The sequence below is a fragment of the Bufo bufo genome, chromosome 1, assembly GCF_905171765.1.
Source record: "Bufo bufo chromosome 1, aBufBuf1.1, whole genome shotgun sequence".
In the NCBI taxonomy this organism is placed as follows: domain Eukaryota; kingdom Metazoa; phylum Chordata; class Amphibia; order Anura; family Bufonidae; genus Bufo; species Bufo bufo.
Genome location: NC_053389.1, coordinates 3153906 through 3175321, shown reverse-complemented (window position 1 = coordinate 3175321; position 21416 = coordinate 3153906). Strand labels below are relative to the sequence as shown.

The window sequence follows — 21416 nt, the reverse complement described above, 5'->3', positions numbered from 1 at the left end:
TTGGAGGTGCTGGCCTGCCCTGCAGCCGGTGTATTGTCTGAACGTGTGTTTAGCACGGCTGGAGGGGGTTATCACAGGTTATATTTCCCAATGTTTTGGGGTGTACCCTAATTTAAATAAATAAAAATACATTTAAAAACAAAAAGCAGTGTAGGCTACCTCCTCCTTCTCCACCGCCGCTTCCACCTACACCGCCACATCCACCGCCTCCTCAACCTCCTACTCCATATGGACCTCGTCCTCCTAGATCAAGATTATTATTATTTTTTTTACCTATTTTATGTTATTTAAAGTCATTTCCCTATCCACATTTGTTTGCAGACCACTTGTCATGCTCTTAACCATATGTTGATGCCATTTGCAGCCCTCTAGCCCTTTCCATGGCATTTTTACAACCATTTTAGTGCTCAAAAGTTCGGATCCCCATTGACTTCAATGGGGTTCGGGGTCAAGTTCGGGTCCCGAACTCGAACTTTTTTGTGAAGTTCGGCCGAACCCAGGTGTCTGCTCAACTCTAATTGTGACAGATTGTGTCAGAGAAAACGTTTGGCTCAGTTTCGTCAGACAGACACCAAAACGCTGCAGGCCGCTTCAGAGCAGAATAGAGACGGAACTGATGCAGACTGAGCGGATCATTTTCCATTTTTGGACCGCTTGTGAGAGCCCTGATCGGATCTCATAAATGGAAAGCCAAAACGCGAGCGTGAAAGTAGACTTAGTGTTCCAGAATGGCTGAGATTTACCATTGAGGAGCGTGGGAAAGCTTGGTGATGCAGGGACATGGGATCCTGACAGACATTTCATGGTTGTAGGTGGACATGCTCTTTACATAATTCCTGTTTTAGGTGTGTTTCTGGCAGGGATCCATCGGAAGTGACAATGTGACATTATAATGGAAAAATTAATTCCATATCCTAATCCTCGGACTATAGAGGATAAAGCAACACAAACTCTGAGCAGAGACCTAGTGTGGAGACACAGAAGCAATCATGGAGAGCACCAGGAGATGTCCCTTCATCCTCTCGCTCATCACACTTATGTTGGCGTCAGGTAAGACCACCGCATATAACCTTACAGTGCGGCCGGGTCCTGTGGGGGCAGGACATTTAGGAGTCTGATAGAAAATGTCGGAAGTGACTGATAGATTTGGGTAGACGATGCTGGGGGCGACAGGAAGGGTGGTCAGTGAAAAATAAGTGATGAGAATGTCTGTACTGCGCTGTGGAATAAGTCAGTGATATATAAGAGATGAGAATGTCTGTACAGCGCTGTGGGATATGTCAGTGATATATAAGTGATGAGAATGTCTGTACAGCGCTGTGGAATATGTCAGTGATATATAAGTGATGAGAATGTCTGTACAGCGCTGTGGGATATGTCAGTGATATATAAGTGATGAGAATGTCTGTACAGCGCTGTGGAATATGTCAGTGAAAAATAAGTGATGAGAATGTCTGTACAGCGCTATGGAATATGTCAGTGATATATCAGTGATGAGAATGTCTGTACATCGCTGTGGAATATGTCAGTGATATATAAGTGATGAGAATGTCCGTACAGCGCTGTGGAATATGTCAGTGATATATAAGTGATGGGAATGTCTGTACAGCGATGTGGAATATGTCAGCGATATATAAGGGATGAGAATGTCTGTACAGCGCTGTGGAATATGTCAGTGATATATAAGTGATGAGAATGTCTGTACAGCGCTGTGGAATATGTCAGTGATATATAAGTGATGGGAATGTCTGTACAGCGCTGTGGAATATGTCAGTGATATATAAGTGATGAGAATGTCTGTACAGCGCTGTGGAATATGTCAGTGATATATAAGGGATGAGAATGTCTGTACAGCGCTGTGGAATATGTCAGTGATATAGAAGAGATGAGAATGTCTGTACAGCGCTGTGGAATATGTCAGTGATATATAAGTGATGAGAATGTCTGTACAGCGCTGTGGAATATGTCAGTGATATATATGTGATGAGAATGTCTGTACAGCGCTGTGGAATATGTCAGTGATATATATGTGATGAGAATGTCTGTACAGCGCTGTGGAATATGTCAGTGATATATAAGTGATGAGAAGGTCTGTACAGCGCTGTGGAATATGTCAGTGATATATAAGTGATGAGAATGTCTGTACAGTGCTGTGGAATATGTAATTGATATATAAGTGATGAGAATGTCTGTACAGCGCTGTGGAATATGTCAGTGATATATATGTGATGAGCATGTCTGTACAGAGCTGTGGAATATGTCAGTGATATATAAGTGATGAGCATGTCTGTACAGAGCTGTGGAATATGTCAGTGATATATAAGTGATGAGAATGTCTGTACAGCGCTGTGGATTATGTCAGTGATATATAAGTGATGAGAATGTCTGTACAGCGCTGTGGAATATGTCATTGATATATAAGTGATGAGAAAGTCTGTACAGCACTGTGGAATATGTCAGTGATATATATGTGATGAGCATGTCTGTACAGCGCTGTGGAATATGTCAGTGATATATAAGTGATGAGAATGTCTGTGGAATATGTCAGTGATATATAAGTGATGAGAATGTATGTACAGCGCTGTGGAATATTTCAGTGATATATAAGTGATGAGAATGTCTGTGGAATATGTCAGTGATATATAAGTGATGAGAATGTATGTACAGCGCTGTGGACTATGTCAGTGATATATAAGTGATGAGAATGTCTGTGGAATAGGTCAGTGATATATAAGTGATGAGAATGTCTGTGGAATAGGTCAGTGATATATTGGTGATGAGAATGTCTGTACAGCGCTGTGGAATATATCAGATATATATAAGTGATGAGAATGTCTGTACAGCGCTGTGGAATATATCAGATATATATAAGTGATGAGAATGTCTGTACAGCGCTGTGGAATATGTCAGTGATATATAATTGATGAGAATGTATGTACAGCGCTGTGGAATAGGTCAGTGATATATAAGTGATGAAAATGTCTGTACAGTGCTGTGGAATATATCAGATATATATAAGTGATGAGAATGTCTGTACAGTGCTGTGGAATATGTCAGTAATATATAAGTGATGAGAATGTCTGTACAGTGCTATGGAATATGTCAGTGATATATAAGTGATGAGAATGTCTGTACAGCGCTGTGGAATATGTCAGTGATATATAAGTGATTTGAATGTCTGTACAGTGCTGTGGAATATATCAGATATATATAAGTGATGAGAATGTCTGTACAGTGCTGTGGAATATGTCAGTAATATATAAGTGATGAGAATGTCTGTACAGAGCTGTGGAATATGTCAGTGATATATAAGTGATGGGAATGTCTGTACAGCGCTGTGGAATATGTCAGTGATATATGTGATGGGAATGTCTGTACAGCGCTGTGGAATATGTCAGTGATATATAAGTGATGGGAATGTCTGTACAGAGCTGTGGGATATGTCAGTGATATATAAGTGATGAGAATGTCTGTACAGCGCTGTGGAATATGTCAGTGATATATAAGTGATGAGAATTTCTGCGGAATATGTCAGTAATATGTAAAAGATGAGAATGTATGTACAGCGCTGTGGAATATGTCAGTGATATATAAGTGATGAGAATGTCTGTACAGCGCTGTGGAATATGTCAGTGATATATAAGTGATGAGAATGTCTGTACAGCGCTGTGGAATATGTCAGTGTTATATAAGTGATGAGAATGTCTGTACAGCGCTGTAGGATATTTCAGTGATATATAAGTGATGAGAATGTCTGTACAGCGCTGTGGAATATGTCAGTGATATAGAAGTGATGAGAATGTCTGTACAGCGCTGTGGAATATGTCAGTGATATATAAGTGATGAGAATGTCTGTACAGCACTGTGGAATATGTCAGTGATATATAAGTGATGAGAATGTCTGTACAGCGCTGTGGAATATGTCACTGATATATAAGTGATGAGAATGTCTGTACAGTGCTGTGGAATATGTCAGTGATATATAAGTGATGAGAATGTCTGTACAGCTCTTTGGGATATGTCACTGATATATAAGTGATGAGAATGTCTGTACAGCGCTGTAGGATATTTTAGTGATATATAAGTGATGAGAATGTCTGTACAGCGCTGTGGGATATGTCAGTGATATATTAGTGATGGGAATGTCTGTACAGCACTGTGGACTATGTCAGTGATATATAAGTAATGAGAATGTCTGTGGAATATGTCAGTGATATATAAGTGATGAGAATGTCTGTGGAATATGTCAGTGATATATAAGTGATGAGAATGTATGTAGAGCGCTGTGGAATAGGTCAGTGATATATAAGTGATGAGAATGTCTGTGGAATATGTCAGTGATATATAGGTGATGAGAATATCTGTACAGCACTGTGGAATATATCAGATATATATAAGTGATGAGAATGTCTGTACAGCGCTGTGGAATATGTCAGTGATATATAAGTGATGAGAATGTATGTACAGCGCTGTGGAATAGGTCAGTGATATATAATTGATGAGAATGTCTGTACAGTGCTGTGGAATATGTCAGTGATATATAAGTGATGAGAATGTCTGTACAGCTCTTTGGGATATGTCACTGATATATAAGTGATGAGAATGTCTGTACAGCGCTGTGGGATATGTCAGTGATATATAAGTGATGAGAATGTCTGTACAGAGCTGTGGTATATGTCAGTGATATATAAGTGATGAGAATGTCTGTACAGCACTGTGGACTATGTCAGTGATATATAAGTGATGAGAATGTCTGTGGAATATGTCAGTGATATATAAGTGATGAGAATGTCTGTGGAATATGTCAGTGATATATAAGTGATGAGAATGTATGTACAGCGCTGTGGAATATGTCAGTGATATATAAGTGATGAGAATGTCTGTGGAATAGTTCAGTGATATATAAGTGATGAGAATGTCTGTGGAATAGGTCAGTGATATATTAGTGATGAGAATGTCTGTGGAATAGGTCAGTGATATATTGGTGATGAGAATGTCTGTACAGCGCTGTGGAATATATCAGATATATATAAGTGATGAGAATGTCTGTACAGCGCTGTGGAATATGTCAGTGATATATAATTGATGAGAATGTATGTACACCGCTGTGGAATAGGTCAGTGATATATAAGTGATGAGAATGTCTGTACAGTGCTGTGGAATATATCAGATATATATAAGTGATGAGAATGTCTGTACAGTGCTGTGGAATATGTCAGTAATATATAAGTGATGAGAATGTCTGTACAGTGCTATGGAATATGTCAGTGATATATAAGTGATGAGAATGTCTGTACAGCGCTGTGGAATATGTCAGTGATATATAAGTGATTTGAATGTCTGTACAGTGCTGTGGAATATATCAGATATATATAAGTGATGAGAATGTCTGTACAGTGCTGTGGAATATGTCAGTAATATATAAGTGATGAGAATGTCTGTACAGCGCTGTGGAATATGTCAGTGATATATAAGTGATGAGAATGTCTGTACAGCGCTGTGGAATATGTCAGTGATATATAAGTGATTTGAATGTCTGTACAGCGCTGTGGAATATGTCAGTGATATATAAGTGATGAGAATGTCTGTACAGCGCTGTGGAATATATCAGATATATATAAGTGATGAGAATGTCTGTGCAGCGCTGTGGAATATGTCTGATATATAAGTGATGAGAATGTCTGTACAGCGCTGTGGAATATGTCAGTGATATATAAGTGATGAGAATGTCTGTACAGCGCTGTGGAATATGTCAGTGATATATAAGTGATGAGAATGTCTGTACAGCGCTGTGGAATATATTAGATATATATAAGTGATGAGAATGTCTGTACAGCACTGTGGAATATGTCAGTGATATATAAGTGATGAGAATGTCTGTACAGCGCTGTGGAATATATCAGTGATATATAAGGGATGAGAATGTCTGTACAGCGCTGTGGAATATGTCAGTGATATATAAGTGATGAGAATGTCTGTACAGTGCTGTGGAATATATCAGATATATATAAGTGATGAGAATGTCTGTACAGCGCTGTGGAATATATCAGTGATATATAAGTGATGAGAATGTCTGTACAGCGCTGTGGAATATGTCAGTGATATATAAGTGATGAGAATGTCTGTACAGTGCTGTGGAATATATCAGATATATATAAGTGATGAGAATGTCTGTACAGCGCTGTGGGATATGTCAGTGATATATTAGTGATGAGAATGTCTGTACAGAGCTGTGGTATATGTCAGTGATATATAAGTGATGAGAATGTCTGTACAGCACTGTGGACTATGTCAGTGATATATAAGTGATGAGAATGTCTGTGGAATATGTCAGTGATATATAAGTGATGAGAATGTCTGTGGAATATGTCAGTGATATATAAGTGATGAGAATGTATGTAGAGCGCTGTGGAATAGGTCAGTGATATATAAGTGATGAGAATGTCTGTGGAATATGTCAGTGATATATAGGTGATGAGAATATCTGTACAGCACTGTGGAATATATCAGATATATATAAGTGATGAGAATGTCTGTACAGCGCTGTGGAATATGTCAGTGATATATAAGTGATGAGAATGTATGTACAGCGCTGTGGAATAGGTCAGTGAAATATAATTGATGAGAATGTCTGTACAGTGCTGTGGAATATGTCAGTGATATATAAGTGATGAGAATGTCTGTACAGCTCTTTGGGATATGTCACTGATATATAAGTGATGAGAATGTCTGTACAGCGCTGTGGGATATGTCAGTGATATATAAGTGATGAGAATGTCTGTACAGAGCTGTGGTATATGTCAGTGATATATAAGTGATGAGAATGTCTGTACAGCACTGTGGACTATGTCAGTGATATATAAGTGATGAGAATGTCTGTGGAATATGTCAGTGATATATAAGTGATGAGAATGTCTGTGGAATATGTCAGTGATATATAAGTGATGAGAATGTATGTACAGCGCTGTGGAATATGTCAGTGATATATATGTGATGAGAATGTCTGTGGAATAGGTCAGTGATATATAAGTGATGAGAATGTCTGTGGAAGAGGTCAGTGATATATAAGTGATGAGAATGTCTGTGGAATAGGTCAGTGATATATTGGTGATGAGAATGTCTGTACAGCGCTGTGGAATATATCAGATATATATAAGTGATGAGAATGTCTGTACAGCGCTGTGGAATATGTCAGTGATATATAATTGATGAGAATGTATGTACACCGCTGTGGAATAGGTCAGTGATATATAAGTGATGAGAATGTCTGTACAGTGCTGTGGAATATATCAGATATATATAAGTGATGAGAATGTCTGTACAGCGCTGTGGAATATGTCAGTGATATATAAGGGATGAGAATGTCTGTACAGCGCTATGGAATATGTCAGTGATATATAAGTGATGAGAATGTCTGTACAGCGCTGTGGAATATGTCAGTGATATATAAGTGATTTGAATGTCTGTACAGTGCTGTGGAATATATCAGATATATATAAGTGATGAGAATGTCTGTACAGCGCTGTGGAATATGTCAGTAATATATAAGTGATGAGAATGTCTGTACAGCGCTGTGGAATATGTCAGTGATATATAAGTGATGAGAATGTCTGTACAGCGCTGTGGAATATGTCAGTGATATATAAATGATTTGAATGTCTGTACAGCGCTGTGGAATATGTCAGTGATATATAAGTGATGAGAATGTCTGTACAGCGCTGTGGAATATATCAGATATATATAAGTGATGAGAATGTCTGTGTAGCGCTGTGGAATATGTCTGATATATAAGTGATGAGAATGTCTGTACAGCGCTGTGGAATATGTCAGTGATATATAAGTGATGAGAATGTCTGTACAGCGCTGTGGAATATGTCAGTGATATATAAGTGATGAGAATGTCTGTACAGCGCTGTGGAATATATTAGATATATATAAGTGATGAGAATGTCTGTACAGCACTGTGGAATATGTCAGTGATATATAAGTGATGAGAATGTCTGTACAGCGCTGTGGAATATATCAGTGATATATAAGGGATGAGAATGTCTGTACAGCGCTGTGGAATATGTCAGTTATATATAAGTGATGAGAATGTCTGTACAGCGCTGTGGAATATGTCAGTGATATATAAGTGATGAGAATGTCTGTACAGCGCTGTGGAATATGTCAGTGATATATAAGTGATGAGAATGTCTGTACAGCGCTGTGTAATATGTCAGTGATATATAAGTGATGAGAATGTCTGTACAGCGCTGTGGAATATGTCAGTGATATAGAAGTGATGAGAATGTCTGTACAGCTCTGTGGAATATGTCAGTGATATATAAGGGATGAGAATGTCTGTAGAGCGCTGTGGAATATGTCAGTGATATATAAGTGATGAGAATGTCTGTACAGCGCTGTGGAATATGTCAGTGATATATAAGTGATGAGAATGTCTGTACAGCGCTGTGGAATATGTCAGTGATATATAAGTGATGAGAATGTCTGTACAGCGCTGTGGAATATGTCAGTGATATATAAGTGATGAGAATGTCTGTACAGCGCTGTGGAATATATCAGATATATATAAGTGATGAGAATGTCTGTACAGCGCTGTGGAATATATCAGTGATATATAAGGGATGAGAATGTCTGTACAGCGCTGTGGAATATGTCAGTGATATATAAGTGATGAGAATGTCTGTACAGTGCTGTGGAATATATCAGATATATATAAGTGATGAGAATGTCTGTACAGCGCTGTGGAATATGTCAGTGATATATAAGTGATGAGAATGTCTGTACAGCGCTGTGGAATATGTTAGTGATATATAAGTGATGAGAATGTCTGTACAGCGCTGTGGAATATGTCATTGATATATAAGTGATGAGAATGTCTGTACAGCGCTGTGGAATATGTCAGTGATATATAAGTGATGGGAATGTCTGTACAGCGCTGTGGAATATGTCAGTGATATATGTGATGGGAATGTCTGTACAGCGCTGTGGAATATGTCAGTGATATATAAGTGATGGGAATGTCTGTACAGAGCTGTGGGATATGTCAGTGATATATAAGTGATGAGAATGTCTGTACAGCGCTGTGGAATATGTCAGTGATATATAAGTGATGAGAATTTCTGCGGAATATGTCAGTAATATGTAAAAGATGAGAATGTATGTACAGCGCTGTGGAATATGTCAGTGATATATAAGTGATGAGAATGTCTGTACAGCGCTGTGGAATATGTCAGTGATATATAAGTGATGAGAATGTCTGTACAGCGCTGTGGAATATGTCAGTGTTATATAAGTGATGAGAATGTCTGTACAGCGCTGTAGGATATTTCAGTGATATATAAGTGATGAGAATGTCTGTACAGCGCTGTGGAATATGTCAGTGATATAGAAGTGATGAGAATGTCTGTACAGCGCTGTGGAATATGTCAGTGATATATAAGTGATGAGAATGTCTGTACAGCACTGTGGAATATGTCAGTGATATATAAGTGATGAGAATGTCTGTACAGCGCTGTGGAATATGTCACTGATATATAAGTGATGAGAATGTCTGTACAGTGCTGTGGAATATGTCAGTGATATATAAGTGATGAGAATGTCTGTACAGCTCTTTGGGATATGTCACTGATATATAAGTGATGAGAATGTCTGTACAGCGCTGTAGGATATTTTAGTGATATATAAGTGATGAGAATGTCTGTACAGCGCTGTGGGATATGTCAGTGATATATTAGTGATGGGAATGTCTGTACAGCACTGTGGACTATGTCAGTGATATATAAGTAATGAGAATGTCTGTGGAATATGTCAGTGATATATAAGTGATGAGAATGTCTGTGGAATATGTCAGTGATATATAAGTGATGAGAATGTATGTAGAGCGCTGTGGAATAGGTCAGTGATATATAAGTGATGAGAATGTCTGTGGAATATGTCAGTGATATATAGGTGATGAGAATATCTGTACAGCACTGTGGAATATATCAGATATATATAAGTGATGAGAATGTCTGTACAGCGCTGTGGAATATGTCAGTGATATATAAGTGATGAGAATGTATGTACAGCGCTGTGGAATAGGTCAGTGATATATAATTGATGAGAATGTCTGTACAGTGCTGTGGAATATGTCAGGGATATATAAGTGATGAGAATGTCTGTACAGCTCTTTGGGATATGTCACTGATATATAAGTGATGAGAATGTCTGTACAGCGCTGTGGGATATGTCAGTGATATATAAGTGATGAGAATGTCTGTACAGAGCTGTGGTATATGTCAGTGATATATAAGTGATGAGAATGTCTGTACAGCACTGTGGACTATGTCAGTGATATATAAGTGATGAGAATGTCTGTGGAATATGTCAGTGATATATAAGTGATGAGAATGTCTGTGGAATATGTCAGTGATATATAAGTGATGAGAATGTATGTACAGCGCTGTGGAATATGTCAGTGATATATAAGTGATGAGAATGTCTGTGGAATAGTTCAGTGATATATAAGTGATGAGAATGTCTGTGGAATAGGTCAGTGATATATTAGTGATGAGAATGTCTGTGGAATAGGTCAGTGATATATTGGTGATGAGAATGTCTGTACAGCGCTGTGGAATATATCAGATATATATAAGTGATGAGAATGTCTGTACAGCGCTGTGGAATATGTCAGTGATATATAATTGATGAGAATGTATGTACACCGCTGTGGAATAGGTCAGTGATATATAAGTGATGAGAATGTCTGTACAGTGCTGTGGAATATATCAGATATATATAAGTGATGAGAATGTCTGTACAGTGCTGTGGAATATGTCAGTAATATATAAGTGATGAGAATGTCTGTACAGTGCTATGGAATATGTCAGTGATATATAAGTGATGAGAATGTCTGTACAGCGCTGTGGAATATGTCAGTGATATATAAGTGATTTGAATGTCTGTACAGTGCTGTGGAATATATCAGATATATATAAGTGATGAGAATGTCTGTACAGTGCTGTGGAATATGTCAGTAATATATAAGTGATGAGAATGTCTGTACAGCGCTGTGGAATATGTCAGTGATATATAAGTGATGAGAATGTCTGTACAGCGCTGTGGAATATGTCAGTGATATATAAGTGATTTGAATGTCTGTACAGCGCTGTGGAATATGTCAGTGATATATAAGTGATGAGAATGTCTGTACAGCGCTGTGGAATATATCAGATATATATAAGTGATGAGAATGTCTGTGCAGCGCTGTGGAATATGTCTGATATATAAGTGATGAGAATGTCTGTACAGCGCTGTGGAATATGTCAGTGATATATAAGTGATGAGAATGTCTGTACAGCGCTGTGGAATATGTCAGTGATATATAAGTGATGAGAATGTCTGTACAGCGCTGTGGAATATATTAGATATATATAAGTGATGAGAATGTCTGTACAGCACTGTGGAATATGTCAGTGATATATAAGTGATGAGAATGTCTGTACAGCGCTGTGGAATATATCAGTGATATATAAGGGATGAGAATGTCTGTACAGCGCTGTGGAATATGTCAGTGATATATAAGTGATGAGAATGTCTGTACAGTGCTGTGGAATATATCAGATATATATAAGTGATGAGAATGTCTGTACAGCGCTGTGGAATATATCAGTGATATATAAGTGATGAGAATGTCTGTACAGCGCTGTGGAATATGTCAGTGATATATAAGTGATGAGAATGTCTGTACAGTGCTGTGGAATATATCAGATATATATAAGTGATGAGAATGTCTGTACAGCGCTGTGGGATATGTCAGTGATATATTAGTGATGAGAATGTCTGTACAGAGCTGTGGTATATGTCAGTGATATCTAAGTGATGAGAATGTCTGTACAGCACTGTGGACTATGTCAGTGATATATAAGTGATGAGAATGTCTGTGGAATATGTCAGTGATATATAAGTGATGAGAATGTCTGTGGAATATGTCAGTGATATATAAGTGATGAGAATGTATGTAGAGCGCTGTGGAATAGGTCAGTGATATATAAGTGATGAGAATGTCTGTGGAATATGTCAGTGATATATAGGTGATGAGAATATCTGTACAGCACTGTGGAATATATCAGATATATATAAGTGATGAGAATGTCTGTACAGCGCTGTGGAATATGTCAGTGATATATAAGTGATGAGAATGTATGTACAGCGCTGTGGAATAGGTCAGTGAAATATAATTGATGAGAATGTCTGTACAGTGCTGTGGAATATGTCAGTGATATATAAGTGATGAGAATGTCTGTACAGCTCTTTGGGATATGTCACTGATATATAAGTGATGAGAATGTCTGTACAGCGCTGTGGGATATGTCAGTGATATATAAGTGATGAGAATGTCTGTACAGAGCTGTGGTATATGTCAGTGATATATAAGTGATGAGAATGTCTGTACAGCACTGTGGACTATGTCAGTGATATATAAGTGATGAGAATGTCTGTGGAATATGTCAGTGATATATAAGTGATGAGAATGTCTGTGGAATATGTCAGTGATATATAAGTGATGAGAATGTATGTACAGCGCTGTGGAATATGTCAGTGATATATATGTGATGAGAATGTCTGTGGAATAGGTCAGTGATATATAAGTGATGAGAATGTCTGTGGAAGAGGTCAGTGATATATAAGTGATGAGAATGTCTGTGGAATAGGTCAGTGATATATTGGTGATGAGAATGTCTGTACAGCGCTGTGGAATATATCAGATATATATAAGTGATGAGAATGTCTGTACAGCGCTGTGGAATATGTCAGTGATATATAATTGATGAGAATGTATGTACACCGCTGTGGAATAGGTCAGTGATATATAAGTGATGAGAATGTCTGTACAGTGCTGTGGAATATATCAGATATATATAAGTGATGAGAATGTCTGTACAGCGCTGTGGAATATGTCAGTGATATATAAGGGATGAGAATGTCTGTACAGCGCTATGGAATATGTCAGTGATATATAAGTGATGAGAATGTCTGTACAGCGCTGTGGAATATGTCAGTGATATATAAGTGATTTGAATGTCTGTACAGTGCTGTGGAATATATCAGATATATATAAGTGATGAGAATGTCTGTACAGCGCTGTGGAATATGTCAGTAATATATAAGTGATGAGAATGTCTGTACAGCGCTGTGGAATATGTCAGTGATATATAAGTGATGAGAATGTCTGTACAGCGCTGTGGAATATGTCAGTGATATATAAATGATTTGAATGTCTGTACAGCGCTGTGGAATATGTCAGTGATATATAAGTGATGAGAATGTCTGTACAGCGCTGTGGAATATATCAGATATATATAAGTGATGAGAATGTCTGTGTAGCGCTGTGGAATATGTCTGATATATAAGTGATGAGAATGTCTGTACAGCGCTGTGGAATATGTCAGTGATATATAAGTGATGAGAATGTCTGTACAGCGCTGTGGAATATGTCAGTGATATATAAGTGATGAGAATGTCTGTACAGCGCTGTGGAATATATTAGATATATATAAGTGATGAGAATGTCTGTACAGCACTGTGGAATATGTCAGTGATATATAAGTGATGAGAATGTCTGTACAGCGCTGTGGAATATATCAGTGATATATAAGGGATGAGAATGTCTGTACAGCGCTGTGGAATATGTCAGTTATATATAAGTGATGAGAATGTCTGTACAGCGCTGTGGAATATGTCAGTGATATATAAGTGATGAGAATGTCTGTACAGCGCTGTGGAATATGTCAGTGATATATAAGTGATGAGAATGTCTGTACAGCGCTGTGTAATATGTCAGTGATATATAAGTGATGAGAATGTCTGTACAGCGCTGTGGAATATGTCAGTGATATAGAAGTGATGAGAATGTCTGTACAGCTCTGTGGAATATGTCAGTGATATATAAGGGATGAGAATGTCTGTAGAGCGCTGTGGAATATGTCAGTGATATATAAGTGATGAGAATGTCTGTACAGCGCTGTGGAATATGTCAGTGATATATAAGTGATGAGAATGTCTGTACAGCGCTGTGGAATATGTCAGTGATATATAAGTGATGAGAATGTCTGTACAGCGCTGTGGAATATGTCAGTGATATATAAGTGATGAGAATGTCTGTACAGCGCTGTGGAATATATCAGATATATATAAGTGATGAGAATGTCTGTACAGCGCTGTGGAATATATCAGTGATATATAAGGGATGAGAATGTCTGTACAGCGCTGTGGAATATGTCAGTGATATATAAGTGATGAGAATGTCTGTACAGTGCTGTGGAATATATCAGATATATATAAGTGATGAGAATGTCTGTACAGCGCTGTGGAATATGTCAGTGATATATAAGTGATGAGAATGTCTGTACAGCGCTGTGGAATATGTTAGTGATATATAAGTGATGAGAATGTCTGTACAGCGCTGTGGAATATGTCATTGATATATAAGTGATGAGAATGTCTGTACAGCGCTGTGGAATATGTCAGTGATATATAAGTGATGGGAATGTCTGTACAGCGCTGTGGAATATGTCGGTGATATATAAGTGATTTGAATGTCTGTACAGCGCTGTGGAATATGTCAGTGATATATAAGTGATGAGAATGTCTGTACAGCGCTGTGGAATATATCAGATATATATAAGTGATGAGAATGTCTGTACAGCGCTGTGGAATATGTCAGTGATATATAAGTGATGAGAATGTCTGTACAGCGCTGTGGAATATGTCTGATATATAAGTGATGAGAATGTCTGTACAGCGCTGTGGAATATGTCAGTGATATATAAGTGATGAGAATGTCTGTACAGCGCTGTGGAATATATCAGTGATATATAAGGGATGAGAATGTCTGTACAGCGCTGTGGAATATGTCAGTGATATATAAGTGATGGGAATGTCATGGCCCATGAACAGGTAGGAACAAGAGTTAGGGACCACTCATGAGACGACCTTGACGCGGTGAGTGTCTTACTATGCTTTGGCCAAAATATAAACCAATGTCTCATCCAGCATGGAGGGCAGAGTGCTGGATGTAGTGTGCGATCACATTTGCATTTTCCGTAGCGCTGTGGAATATGTCAGTGATAAATAAGTGATGAGAATGTCTGTACAGCGCTGTGGAATATGTCAGTGATATATAAGTGATGACAATGTCTGTACAGCGCTGTGGAATATGTCAGTGATATATAAGTGATGAGAATGTCTGTACAGCGCTGTGGAATATGTCAGTGATATATAAGTGATGAGAATGTCTGTACAGCGCTGTGGAATATGTCAGTGATATATAAGTGATGAGAATGTCTGTACAGCGCTGTGGAATATGTCAGTGATATATAAGTGATGAGAATGTCTGTACAGCGCTGTGGAATATGTCAGTGATATATAAGTGATGAGAATGTCTGTACAGCGCTGTGGAATATATCAGTGATATATAAGGGATGAGAATGTCTGTACAGCGCTGTGGAATATGTCAGTGATATATAAGTGATGGGAATGTCATGGCCCATGAACAGGTAGGAACAAGAGTTAGGGACCACTCATGAGACGACCTTGACGCGGTGAGTGGCTTACTATGCTTTGGCCAAAATATAAACCAATGTCTCATCCAGCATGGAGGGCAGAGTGCTGGATGTAGTGTGCGATCACATTTGCATTTTCCGTAGCGCTGTGGAATATGTCAGTGATAAATAAGTGATGAGAATGTCTGTACAGCGCTGTGGAATATGTCAGTGATAAATAAGTGATGAGAATGTCTGTACAGCGCTGTGTAATATGTCAGTGATATATAAGTGATGAGAATGTCTGTACAGCGCTGTGTAATATGGCAGTGATATATACGTAAAATAAATATTAATTGTGTTGAAAGGGCTTCTGTCACCCCCCAAACACCAATTTTCCGTTTTTGACCTAATATATTTGCTAATGTTTACAGAAGACTTCTCTTTAGAGAAGACTTCTCTTCCGGGTGTAGGGCTGACGTCATCGGCGCAGGCGCACTGAGGAATGAGCAGCCAAGAGAGCGTCCTTCTCTCAGAGCGCCTGCGCCGAATGACGACTGGTACGGCGCAGGCGCGGGATTTGAGCTGCAGGCAGGGCCAGCTGGAGGATGAGAGCGCTCACTGGCCCTGTCAATCAAGAGAAGTGCTGATGCCCATAGTTACTGTTGCCTGCATTGCACTTGTTGATAAGCAGATATGAGCTTTGGAGCTGTCCGCGCTATTGGACGCATTGTACTGAACCATATGGCGCTCTCACCTCCCAGATTATGAATGTTATAAGGACTAACATTTTAAGGTCTATCTTATACAGATTTCCACGAACCATGACCTTCTGCCTGTCTTCCCCTTCTCCCTTTCTGTCCTTCAGCCCCTTTTGTCATTCTGCTCTTTCTGTCCATCTTCTGCCCTTTTACCCCTTGTAGCTCTTCTGCCCCTCTTCCTCTTCTGTTACTTCTGCCCCTTTGCCTCTCTTCCCCTTCTGTCGTTCTGCCCCTTCTTACATTTGTACCCTTCTCTCGTTCTGCCCATTCTACCCTTCTTCTTCTTCTGACAGTCTGCCCCTTAGCCCTTCTGCCAGTCTGCCCCTTCTGCCATTTCTCCCCACCTGCCCTTTCTTCCCCTCTGCCCATCTTCCCTTTTGTCCATTCTCCCTTTCTGGCCCTTCTGCTCTTCGCTCCCTTCTGTCCTTCTGCCCTTTCTACTTGTCTCCCGCTTTTGCTTTTCCCCTCGTTAGGTCCATTTTGTGGAACAATCTTGAGACAAACAAGCCAGCTCTCAGCCGTGACTGGTGACCTCCATTCTGCACGTCTGTCTGTCTGTCTCATGTGTTACCCCCACAGTCAATTCCTTGTGGCTCCTATAGCAACTTAGGTCAGAGATATGTTAACTGGGGGTCTAAAGGACCACAATGTGTGGCTCACAATACAGATTTTACCAACTGAGAGGAGGACACCTATAGGGTGAGATTTATAAAACGGGTGCAAGGGTCAAGTAGAGCAGCCACCCGTGTGACCCATCCGATATCCTCATGGAAGACTCTCTCTTTGCCTCTTTCAGGTGTAGTGATGCCAGTCGTTTCTATGGATCTGGTGGACGGCACGCTGGGACGTTCAGTGCACTTCGTTATGCCCGAGGCCTTGCCCTCTCAGTACAGAATAGACTGGAATTGTGGGCACGCTGGAAAGGTTATTGTTATTGCGAGGCTGACACTTGGGGGATCTCCCCAGTACAATCCTATTTATGAGGGGAGAAGTGAAATACTCGGAAACGGCACGTTGAGGCTGGATAACATCTCGTCTGAGGATGTGGGCACATATAAAGTGAAGGTATTCAATCCTGAAACATTCACCTCCTATATCCACCGCTATCAGCTGAACGTCTATGGTGAGTATTAGGTTTATTCTACTTTTCCTCATTCGCCCTCTGCATAACGAGAAAACCCACTGGACGCCCTAGACACTTCTGACTGTGGTTACCAATGACTAGCATTTACTGACCATTACTGGAAATGCTCTTTATTGCTGGGGCCTAAAGCTGATAAAACGCCGTTTGGTTTAGGCAAATAATTTTTGAATGAACTCTGCTCTTCGATGGTGGTCCGCGATTCATAGACTCATCAACTAACCACAGCACAGACCAGCTACAAAGGGGGTCTCTCTGGCGGACACAATGCCTCTGTAGTACATGGAGAGCACATTGACTGTACCAGACATTGTGTAATCCTTCAATTGTCCTGGGGGGGGGGGGGGTACTGCAGGGAAATTGAGCACCTGCTGTAGTGTTTCAGATTGGCTAGCTCAGACACCTCATTGATTGGTGTAGGATGGAGAAGGCTTTGTCTCTGCGTTCCCTCTAGTTCATCAGGACAGACCAGTTCTCTGCCATATTTCTTCTAATAATTATTATTTTGGTCTCTTTAAGCCACACTCACCGCCCCGGTTCTCCGCTCCATTGATGCCAACAGACTCATTATTAGTGGCACTGATATGACCCTCCATTGTGACGCCGGGGACCAGACTGTGACTACTTACAACTTCTACCGTGGTCAGAAGATGATCTGTTTTGAGCCCCATGTCACCTGCAGTGGATCATCCTTGGACCTCACTCCAATATCTGAGGATGATAGTGGATCCTACACCTGCCGCATCGAGAACCCGGTCAGCTCCTACACCAGCGACCCCATCCCTGTGACCGTATCAGGTGAGGATTTGTTACAATAGCTGTTCCCGTGGACATTTCCTATATCAATCAGTGGCGGGAAGAGCCGAATATGAATATGAGGACTCTTGAGCACGTGCCATGTATTGAGAGGACTCCAGCACTCGAGCTGCTCAGTGCAGAATCAGCCCAAGTCAGTGACCCAATGTTTTACTCTGGGTCTCTGTCTCCTTTATGCTGCCCCCAATAGGGCGTAACATTAGTGACAGAATCCCTTTAATTGGACCCAAGGGTCCGGGGCTGAGTTCATCCATGAATTGTTGGTAAAATACAGATGATGCATCAAACATTTAAACAAAATGTCCAAGATTAGAGAAACATTGCCATTTTCTGCCAGAAATAGCATCACACCTGTCCATGGATTGTGTTTGGTACTGCAGTTCAGCTGATGTAGATGGGCAGGTGTGGAGTTGGAACAAAGAAGCCATGGTTTCCACATCCTGGACAATTCCCTTAACTCTGTAATGGAATGAATCCCATCTCCCAAAATAAAAAAAATATTCCTAGAATACAGGGTCAGACTCCAACCTGAGGATGTTCTGGTGGGCTTAGGTTCTGGGCCTAGCTAGATCCGGACCTCAGCTTGGCACCACTATAGTGCATTCTCCCTTCCTAACATCATATCTTATGTTCTTTTGGCAGTGCCAGTCTCTTCTGTAACTCTCACCAGTAACACATCCGGACTGGTTTGGCCGGGAAGGGATGCAGTGTCTCTGCACTGCTCGGCCCGGGGTACAGACATCACATACTCCTGGAGTCTGGAGGACGCACCCCTGCCTGAGAATTCCCGATATCACTTCTCCCAAAATAAGTCCACTCTAATCATTGACCCCGTCTCCTCTGATGACAGCTGGCCCATAACTTGTACAGCAGCAAACTGGATAAATCAGGAGACCAGCAGCAAAGCGAACTTCAAGTTTGCTTGTAAGTATGAGAATGATGACGTGCCTGATCAGTACATAGGAAGGACCAGTAATGTCACTTGTATTTCTGTGGTGCCATCTGACTTAGGAAGGGTTGAGATGAGATGGAAAAGTTGTGTTAAGACAATCTTTACTTTAGGTCATTCATAGCCATTAGTGATGAGCGGCAGGGGTCATATTCGAATTCCCGATATTTTGCTAATATTTTTTAGAATATTCAGCGAATATTCACAAATTTGAATACTCGTTATATTCTACTATTTTTTACTCGAAAATTCGACAAGGTAATGATGGCGTAATATGCAAATTTTCGTAATGCAAATTTTTCGTAATGCGAGATTTCATCGCAAATTTTTCAATTGCTGAGCAAAAACATGATTCCTCCCTGCTTCTTGCTTGTGGCCAATGAGTCATAGCACTATATCGAATATATTAGTTTTTTCGAATATTCGTAATATTCTAAAACAAGAATATATAGCAATACAGCAAATATTTGAAAAAACGAATGGAGAGCAATTTAGCTAATATAGTACTATTATCTTTTTTTTTTAATAGTTGAAATTTTTTTCTCATCTGAACTCCAGAGAAAAAAATTACAACTATTAGACAAAGAAGATTATAGCACTATATTAGCTAAATTGCTCTACATTCGTTTTTTTTTTCCGAATATTCGCTATATTGCTATATATTCTTGCTTTAGAATATTACGAATATTCGAAAAAACAAATATATTAGTTTTTTCGAATATTACGAATATTCTAAAACAAGAATATATAGCAATATAGCGAATATTTGAAAAAAAAACTAATATAGAGCAATTTAGCTAATATAGCGCTATAATCTTTTTTTTCAATAGTTGAAATTTTTTTCCAATCTGAACTTCAGATCAGAAAAAAATTACAACTATTAGACAAAGAAGATTATAGCGCTATATTAGCTAAATTGCTCTATATTCTTTTTTTTTTTAATATTCGCTATATTGTTATATATTCTTGTTTTAGAATATTACGAATATAAAAAAAACACAAATATATTCGATATAGTGCTATATATTTGTTTTTTAGAATATTCATCATTTTTCCCATTTAAAGTCATGATTCCTCCCTGCTTCTTGCTTGTGGGCCAATGAGTCATTGGCTCATAAGCAAGAAGCAGGGAGGAATCATGTTTTTACTCGGCAATTGAAAAATTAGCGATAAAAATTTGCATTATAAAAAAATCGCGAATATTCTAAATTACGAATATATATCACTATATTCTAAATATTCGCGAATTTTCGAAGTACCTATATTCGCGATAAAAATTTGCAATTCGAATATTCGTGATCAACACTAATAGCCATCTGGACTTCACCTTCAGAGGTTCGAGTTCTCTGTAAATATTTACATAAGGAGCAGGATCTGACCTGAGAACCTGCCCTTGGAGTGGTGTGCACCATTATAACAAGAATAAGACACAATGCTTAGGAACAACTAGGGACCATCACAGAAGTTTACATGTCCCCTTATGTTGCAGAGATCAGGTACAGGGGCCACATCTTTTAAACCCATTCTACAATAGACATGTCCATTGAACGGTTCTTAATGCCTCCATCATACATGTTCTGCCTGAACATACGGTTAACTAAGCATAACTAGGTGAGCATAGATATTGGAAGCATTTGGGCCGGGTCTACTTATTTCAGCATGACCCTCCAGCTATCTGAAGTGCATTGTGGTATCCTGACTTTCCCCTGATGGCAGGTCTCACAGGAAATAAGCATTTGGCATGGTGGATGTCAACCGGTCTAAACCATTGTTGTCTACCAGCAACATCAACACGTGCACACTTGGCAGAGCTAAGTTGTACGGGCACCTTAAGAGAGTCTTCAGGACAAGAATCAGAGGATGTGTTGGCTGGGAGATAATCCTTATTTCCTAGAACTCTGAATCTTGGTTGCAAGTTTAAGTTTAGACACTTTAGGATTCCTGGCCCCATTTTTATAAATCCATTACACATCTTAATGTTCCATAGTGGTCAAGTCCGTGGTTTCCTGTTGGCTGTAGACACGAGATAAAGCTAATTTTGGGAGATCCAGTCAATCTTGGTGGGATCTGCTATCAATCTAATGTCAGCAGCAACATAGACTGTAGGTTGGCATTATTGGCATTGGTGCATCGTTTTGGGCAGCAGTTTCCAGACATCCAGAAGATGAGCTATGGGTATAAGTATCTACCATTATACTTATAGTGGCCCTCACATCTTTGGC

General features: G+C 39.4%; 1 protein-coding gene across 1 annotated transcript; it reads left to right on the top strand.

Annotated features, from left to right (window-relative positions):
- The first annotated feature begins 925 nt into the window (after window positions 1–925).
- Window positions 926–21074, top strand: LOC120986773 (pregnancy-specific beta-1-glycoprotein 3-like). The gene is made up of 5 exons (XM_040415480.1): window positions 926–1050; window positions 17085–17411; window positions 17949–18227; window positions 18888–19169; window positions 20977–21074. Exons 1-5 carry the CDS (start codon window positions 990–992, stop codon window positions 21072–21074), a joined length of 1047 nt encoding a protein of 348 aa, XP_040271414.1. The 5' UTR covers window positions 926–989.
- The last annotated feature ends 342 nt before the right edge of the window (window positions 21075–21416 follow it).